A 9106-nucleotide genomic window follows, 5' to 3' on the forward strand; every position below is an offset into this window, starting at 1 on the left:
TACCTGAGTGAGCTTCTGGTCCTTTATGACCTGCCTCGCCTATGGAGATCAAAAGTGAAGGACACATCAGGGAGCAGAGCCTTTTCTCACAAAGCCCCCCAATTAAGGAATGGCCTTCCAAGTAGTGTTGTGGACTCAGACACTACTCAGGCATAGTGTTTTGGTAACTGAGATGTATAGATGTATGGATGCTGACCCCCCCCCCCCCCCCATTCACTTGGGTGTGTTGACGGTGTAGTGGCTGGCTGCTTTATGTCCCAAGACTCCCTCATATCTGTGTTACCTTTTGGTTCTCCCTTTTAGTTATGCTGTCATAGTTAGTCTTGCTGGAGGTCCTGCTTGCACTCAGCACAAAATGTTTACTGTTAACCAGTAGGTGACATCAGCCATACCTAACAACCTGTGTTTTCTCGCTCTTTCTGTGTCTGTCTCTTTCTGTTGAGTTGGATGTTGATCCTGAGACATCAGTGATGCTGACCTCTTCTGCTCTTCAGACCTGCCTGATCCATCCTGATGCCCTACATCTGGCTGGAGTCTCATCATATCACTCCTGTGGAGGATGGGCCCCATAGGGACAGTCAGAAGATGGACTTGAAAGATGGTTCTGCACACTTACAGTTTTGCTATAATGGCTGAGGACTACAATTGCCTTTAACTTTAAGACTGCAGTTTTCATGAACAGCCTTGCATTCAAGTCTCCATCAATAAACAAGTGATAACTTCAACAAAATAGACTTCACATTAAAACTCTAATGAATTTCCTGGTTGTATAATTGTACTTTGTGACTATATAGGACACAGTTATAGAAGCAAGTTATTTATAATCTTGTTGTCTGTCATCATCTGAATGAGGATTGGTTCCCTTTTGAGTCTGGTTCCTCTAAAGGTTTCTTTCTCATGTTGTCGGAGGGATTTTTTTCCTTGCCACCGTCACAAGGTAGAGGAATCACACTGTTTGTAAACAACAGATGGTGTAATCCAGGACATGTTACTGTGAAGGTGCTTAACTGTTCCACAAATGTTGAACTATTGGCAGTTGATTTGTGTACGTATCTGCTAAGGTAGTTCTTAGTCACCACTGTGGTTATTGTATACATTGCACTGACTGCTGACATCAGTAACTGACTCCACACTCGGAATCCAAACAGTTTCATTGTCATTTCATGGGATTTTTAATCATGTGTCACTCTCTCCACTACATTACCAAAGTTCCACCAGATTGTCAACTGTGAGAAACAGAGACAACAGGACACCGGATCTCCTGTACACAAGTGTGAAGACCACAAATGGGATCTAATGAGATCCATATACCAGCCTGTTGTCCTAAGGCAGTCTGTGATAAAGACATGTCAGAGGAGGCTCTACAATTCTGCTTTGAGACCACAGACTCAGATCAGTTCTTTTAATGTTTGTAGCAAGATCAGTGTCTGCATAGAGCTCAAACTCTTCTTCCAGTCTGGGGCAACCAGTATGGTTTTCTTTGTAGCAGCATGGTGGGTGCAGCAGCATGCTCCAACAAAAATGGAGATGAAAAAAAAAAAAGATCCAAGCCTGGCTCGGTCTTGGGTTGCTTTCTGTATGGTTTTGAGGTGGTAGTGGAAAAGAGGATACAATAAACTCTCAGCCATTCTGGACAATAAACAGCATCCACTCGTGACCTACTGGTTAAGTAGTGGAGGAGACTCATTCAGCTCTGCTGTAGAAAAAAATGGTGCAGGCAGTTGTTTTCACAACTGCTCATCACTGTGCTGGGACACTATTTTTCTCATATTCACTCATATACACTTTTGTTAATGTTTGTACTGCCACTTTAATTCCATTCAAATCTAGTGCTTATATCTACTACATTTACACTTCACTGCACGACCACATCACTGTTATTCTTTTATAATACATATATTTATTTAGCCCAGCGGCTGACAGGGGCCTTTCTGTGTGGAGTTTGCACGCTCTCCCCATGTCCACATGGGTTTCCTCCGGGTGCTCCGGTTTCCCCCACAGTCCAAAGGCATGCAGGTAAGGCTAATTGGTGGCTCTAAATTGACCGTAGGTGTGAATGTGAGTGTGAATGGTTGTCTGTGACTCTGTGTCAGCCCTGTGATGACCTGGCGACTTGTCCAGGGTGTACCCCACCTCTTGCCCATAGTCGGCTAGGAGAGGTTCCAGCTTGCCTGTGACCCTGTAGGACAGGATAAGCGGCTACAGATAATGGATGGATGGATGGATGGATGGAATTTTGCATAATTGTCCACCAGTCTCTGACATTGGCTTGCTTGAAATTTTTGACCACTCTTCCATGCAAAAACCCTTCAGCTGCAATATGTTTGAGGGTTTACTTGCATGTACTACCTTTTTCAAATCTCCACACAACAATTCAGTGGGGTTCAAATTTGGGCTTTGACTAGGCCATTCCATAACTCTCTGTTTCTTCTTTTTGAGCCATTCTTTAGTGGACTTGCTAGTGTGCTTAGGATCATTATCTTGTTGAAAGGTTCACTTCTGGTTCAACTTCAACTTTTGAACAGATGACCTCACATTATCTTCAAGCACTCTTTGATATGATTCAGAATTCAGAGATGAATCAATGAATGCAAGCTTCCCAAGTCCCCGAGGTAGTGAAGCAACCCCAAACCAGAACATTTCCACCACCATGCTTCATCGTTGGTATGCAGTTCTTTTCCTGAAAAACTGTCTTTGGTCTGTGCCACACGTTACTTACTGCAGCCAAACAACTCTATCTTTGATTTGTCTGTTCAGAGCACATTATTCGAAAGGGCCTTGTCCTTGACATTTAATTTTTAATGTTCCTTTTGGACAGCAAAAGCTTTTTCCTGGCATGCCTCCTATGCAGCTTGAATTTGTCCAATCTCTTTCTGATTGCAGGTGTATGCACTTTCACACTAACAGTTGCAAGAGTTACCTGCAGATCCAGTGATGAAATTTGGGGGTTCTTGGAGACTTCTTTTAGCATCAGACAGCCTGCTTTTGGGCTATATTTGCTGAGGCAGCCGTGCAGGAGGTTCTAATCAGTGGCACCTAATCCGGAACACTTGATTCTGAGTTTATGGACTAGAAAGTGTGATAAATACAAGGGTGTCCTTCTTTATTGACTGATTTTTTTATTTAAATTATGAAAATGATGACAAAATGTAAATTTTATGTCCTGTTTGTTGGAGTATATTACTTGTATTTGTAGCCATTGTATCAAAGAAAGTGAAATGTTTGCTTGTTTAAATATGTAGAGAAAAGTCTATAATTTCCATGGGATGTACTTATTTTTTTCACAGGACTGTAGATGATCTGTGTACAACAGTTAGAGAATCGGCATTGCATCATATATATATATATATATATATATATATATATATATATATATATATATATATAGTGCTCAGTGTAAATGAGTACACCCCCTTTGAAAAGTAACATTTTAAACAATATCTCAATGAACACAATTTCCAAAATGTTGACATGACAAAGTTTAATATAACATCTGTTTAACTTATATCATGAAAGTAAGGTTAATAATATAACTTAGATTACACGTTTTTTCAGTTTTACTCAAATTAGGGTGGTGCAAAAATGAGTACACCCTACAACAAAAACTACTACATCTAGTACTTTGATTAAAAATCCATGATTTTTAATGACAGCACCAAGTCTTCTAGGCATGGAATGAACAAGTTGGCAACATTTTGCAACATTAATCTTTTTTCCATTCTTCAACAATGACCTCTTTTAGTGACTGGATGCTGGATGGAGAGTGATGCTCAACTTGTCTCTTCAGAATTCCCCATAGGTGTTCAGATCAGGAGACATACTTGGCCACTGAATCACGTTCACCCTGTTCTTTTTCAGAAATCCAACAGTGGCCTTAGATGTGTGTTTAGGATCATTATCGTGTTGGAAAAGTGCATGATGAGCAAGGGCATGGAGTAATGGTAGCATCTTCTCTTTCAGTATAAAACAATACATCTGTGAATTCATGATGCCATCAATAAAATGCAGCTCCCCAGCACCAGCAGCACTCATGCAACCCCAAATAAGGACACTGCCACCACCATGTTTCACTGTAGGCACCATGCCTTTTTCTTTGTATTCCTCACCTTTGTGACGCCATACAGTTTTGAAGCCATCAGTTCCAAAAACATTTATCTTGGTCTCATCACTCCAGAGTATAGAGTCCCAGTAGTCTTCATCTTTGTCAGCATGGGTCCTGGCAAACTCTAGGCAGACTTTTTTGTGCCTGGGCTTTAGGAGAGGCTTCTTTCATGGATGGCATCCATGCATGCCATTCCTCTGTGGTGTATGCCATTTTGTGTCATAGGAAATAGTCACCCCAGTTTAGCTTTCTACTTCTTTAGATAACTGCAGTGAACTTGCATGCCGATTTTCTTCAACCCTTCTCATCAGAAGACGCTCCTGTCAAGGTATTAACTTCCGTGGATGACCTGGACATCTCTGTGAGATGGTTGCAGTTCCATCTTTCTTAAATTTTTGTACCACTTTTGCTACAGTATTCTGACTGATAAGTATAGCTTTGCTGATCTTCTTGTAGCCTTCACCTTTGTGGTGTAAAGAAATTATTTTCTTCGGGGAATTCTGAAGAGACAAGTTGAGCATCAGTCTCCATCTAGCATCCAGTCACTTAAAGAGGTCATTTTTGAAGAGTAGAAAAAGATTGATGTGGCAAAATGTCACCAACTTGTTCATTCCATGCCTAGAAGACTTGGTGCTGTAATTAAAAATCATGGAGGCCATACAAAGTACTAGATGTAGTCGTTTTTGTTGTGGGGTGTACTCATTTTTGCACCACCCTAATTTGAGTAAAACTGAAAAATTGTGTAATCTAAGTTATATTATTAACCTTACTTTCACATTATAAGTTGAATAGATGTTATATTAAACTTTGTCTTGTCAACATTTTGGAAATTGTGTTCATTGAGATATTGTTTAAAATGTTACTTTTTAAAGGGGGTGTACTCATTTACGCTGAGCCATATATATATATATATATATATATATATATATATATATTTTTTTTTTTTTTTTTTTTTTGTTAAAAACTCTATCTTTTACAATTCTTGAAGGTGTGTGATAGAGTGGATGAAAATGTTTAGGACTTTATTCTCACAAAGAATTTCTTACAGATTTATGTAGCTATGTGAGGTAGCTATTGTGTACTGAGAGAATTAATGCTAACATGTTACCAAGTTCAAGTTTGTGTGTATTTACTTATATTGAGGACCAGAATACATTTTTACCAACAGAGTTAGGACATGTTTGGGAAATGAGCACATTTTGACTGGTCTTCATTTCTTCAAAGAAGCTATTTGAGGGTTAAGACTAGAATTAGGTTTAGGTTAGGGGCTAGGGAATGCACTATGTCAATGAATGTCCCCACAAAGATATATATATATATATATATATATATATATATATATATATATATATATATATATATATATACACACACGTGTGTGTGTGTGTGTGTGTGCCTTGACATTCACTAGACTGTTGTAAGCTTCACTGGTTTCAATCATTTGGGAAAACATGTGGTATCAATTGGTTATTTCATAAGTGAAATTGTGAAATGACACCTCTGCAAAAGAGTGAGGCATTAAATTCATTATGTCCCAGATATAATTAACAAGAAATCCAGAACATCTTTATTTCATTTCATGTTGAGTAAGAATAAGTCTTAAGATGTGTAGAAGCTATAAATAAAGCAAACGTTATAGCTTATCAACTTAAATTTATTTAATCCATTTACAATGGTGGGTTGTCGCATTTGCAGCACACGTGCACAAATCATGCTATCCGTTTGCATTCCTGTGTGATTGTAATTCTGTTCTCCACTCTGTTGCGTTTCCCTCATTCCCCATTGCACTGGGGGCAGTTAAGTCATATTTCTTTCCCAGTAGAGCAGTATAATGCTTTAACAAAAACTTCAAGAAAGCAAACTGAGGTCTGAGATTGCGTCGAGCTGATTTTCCTGTTCGAGAATGCTTTTTTACTTCCCGACTTCGTCCAGATATTTGCGGTTCAGTTCTGCCTGTTCCCTTTGATTCTCGATCCGCGCCATTTCCATCATATTGCGCAGCAGATGAAAGGTGAGATCGATTGATATGGGCGGATCGTCATGCCTCTTAGTAAAACCCACGATTTCCTCCAAAACGTTCGGGCTGGGTAAAGTTGGGGAGCGCGAGGCGTTTCTTCGCGCGTACCCTCGACTGTTTCCTCTGCTGAGGAAGGACATGGCCTCGCCCTTTCCTGCCCTAAGCAAAACGTCATCCAGCTGGTTCTTGTAGTCATCATGGCGATCAAAGAGACTTAAATCCCGTGGTCTACATATACTTGGGGGAATGTGAGTGGATATAAAGACAACCGCTATTAGCAAGGCAGAGGGGACAGGCTTCATGCTGGACACAGAAGAAACACCCTGGATTCAAGAGACAGAGGTCAAAAGCTGAATCAAGTGCATGTAAATAATTATATATATGATGAACTATGACATAGGACTTCACTACAGTATATAGAAAAAATGTAAGGCATATGATAGTGTTGAGACATTTACTGGAATTATTCGTGGTAAAATAGATTTACATTATGCATTAAAGAACATCTAATAAATAAAATCCACGAACGAGATCACAAGACAAACATTGACTTTATATTAAAACCCGAAACGCTTCGACTCTTGAACAATTTGTCCAAAAAAAAAAAAAGACACTTACTCTGTCGTAATTCTGCTTCAAAAGTTCTGACAAACAAGTCGGAGTTGGGATAAAAGTAGTCGAACCCTTTCAAATGGCTTTGGGAACGGAGCCGCTCCAGTGCAATGGTTATATACATCCAAGAAAGCTCCACTGACGTCAGTGCAAGTGCATAAACTGCCTGTAAATTAGACATGCTCTGGAGTGATAGCTGGCCAGCCGGATGGCTGTGTGAAACTTACGCACAGCAAGACTTCAGAGAAACAGACACTGATGGATAACTTCCCAAACAAAACGTTTGTACGTTTAAACGTTCACACTACGTCCGATGATAATATAGCCTAATCTTTGTAAAGTTTGCCCCGACGATGAACAGCTCTCCACCTCGTTATTTGTCTATTGCTGACTAAAATTGTGTGTGTGTGTGAGAGAGAATATGTGAGCTGGCCATGGTCCTGAAATATATCGATGCTGACGCTGCCGATTGTCTTGTTACCCGATTTCCTGCAACGCCTGTTCATAACAAAATTGTCAACAGACCTGTTTATCAGGCATAATCTCAATTCAGTAGGCTAAACAGCAGAGCATCTTCTTAATATGTAAACAATAAGTCAGAGAAATAGGGCCAACCCTTGTTTGATGATTAAGTGTTTCAGCAACAGTTATGGCCACATACCATATAAAATGCAAAATGTTACCTTCTGGCTTTCCCTTTTAATTATGCTGACATAGCTAGTCTTACCAGAGTCCATGCTTGCACTCTGTGCATAGTCATTTTAAATCATTACAGTACATGAATAGACCTAATTCAGTTTTTCTCAAATGCTGACACACATTTCTGAAAACAGTGGCTCTGCATAGCAAATGCTTTAACACGTTTCTCAAAACTGCACATGCATTTTTAAAACCTTCATATATTGTTAGCAAAAGGCACCAAAATCTTTGAAATCACAATATCCTTCAAAATGGTATACTTGCGTCAAAATTGCTGATACAGTCATTATAGGAATATCCACAACAATCCATGTTTTTCACACAGCACTAATAAATTGAACACACATTTGTCATGTGTATGACTGTCCCCAATGCAAGACAATAAATAGTTTTACAATAGAGACAATGTTTTATTAATTTTGGCTTATACTTACAAAAAATAAGCCTACATAACACTTTTAGTGCACCATAAAGTCTGAAAGAACCACAGGTCTGTACATACAGTGAGTGCAATACAGTATATAAATGACTACAATGAAGATCCATACAAGGATAAAGTTACAGTAAAACATACAGACAGCTGAGGGAACAACAATTGAGTAATATGCAAAAAGGAACTAAATGTAATCTTGCTGTTCATTTCTGATTGGCCAAAGAATTTCATTGGCATCACAAACTATATTTTCTCTTGCCAAACAGTATCAGAAAAACCTTCTGGAATGCCTTATTCAGCTCTGACAATCCTCCACTCTAATATCTTCACATGCATCCTCCATTGCTTGAAGAAGAGACACCCACTGATGAGGACTTCTATCTATCTGAAAACTTACATTGTGTACAGCTGTGTGGTGTGTTTCCTGTTGATGGACATGTATACCTCTTGCTTGGGAAGGAATATGTGCAATAAGGACACACAAACTGTCCAGAAAACTGAGGAGATGGGCAGTGTTGTAGGGTCCAAGCATAGCACAGTGATGGAGCACCCCACATACAGTGGGGAAAAAAAGTATTTAGTCAACCACCAATTGTGCAAGTTCTCCCACTTAAAAAGATGAGAGAGGCCTGTGATTTTCATCATAGGTACACTTCAACTATGAGAGACAGAATGAGGGGAAAGAATCCAGGAAATCACATTATAGGATTTTTAATGAATTAATTGGTAAATTCCTTGGTAAAATAAGTATTTGGTCACCTACAAACAAGCAAGATTTCTGGCTCTCACAGACCTGTAACTTCTTCTTTAAGAGGCTCCTCTGTCCTCCACTTGTTACCTGTATTAATGGCACCTGTTTGAACTCGTTATCAGTATAAAAGACACCTGTCCACAACCTCAAACAGTCACACTCCAAACTCCACTATGGCCAAGACCAAAGAGCTGTCAAAGGACACCAGAAACAAAATTGTAGACCTGCACCAGGCTGGGAAGACTGAATCTGCAATAGGTAAGCAGTTTGGTGTGAAGAAATCAACTGTGGGAGCAATTATTAGAAAATGGAAGACATACAAGACCACTGATAATCTCCCTCGATCTGGGGCTCCACGCAAGATCTCACCCCGTGGGGTCAAAATGATCACAAGAACGGTGAGCAAAAATCCCAGACCCACACGGGGGGACCAAATGAATGACCTGCAGAGAGCTGGGACCAAAGTAACAAAGGCTACCATCAGTAACACAC

General features: G+C 39.6%; 1 protein-coding gene across 1 annotated transcript; it reads right to left on the reverse strand.

Annotated features, from left to right (window-relative positions):
* Nucleotides 1-5790: 5790 nt before the first annotated feature.
* Nucleotides 5791-6479, reverse strand: uts1 (urotensin 1). Its single transcript, XM_060907438.1, has one exon. The coding sequence runs from the start codon at nucleotides 6419-6421 to the stop codon at nucleotides 6014-6016; it is 408 nt and encodes a 135-aa protein (XP_060763421.1). The 5' UTR covers nucleotides 6422-6479; the 3' UTR covers nucleotides 5791-6013.
* Between the last annotated feature and the right edge of the window lie 2627 nt (nucleotides 6480-9106).

The sequence above is a fragment of the Neoarius graeffei genome, chromosome 2 (genome assembly GCF_027579695.1).
Source record: "Neoarius graeffei isolate fNeoGra1 chromosome 2, fNeoGra1.pri, whole genome shotgun sequence".
NCBI lineage: Eukaryota > Metazoa > Chordata > Actinopteri > Siluriformes > Ariidae > Neoarius > Neoarius graeffei.

Bases quoted from the DNA above. Each gene is read 5' to 3' on its own strand.
- uts1 (XM_060907438.1), bottom strand. From the start codon at position 6,421: ATGAAGCCTGTCCCCTCTGCCTTGCTAATAGCGGTTGTCTTTATATCC.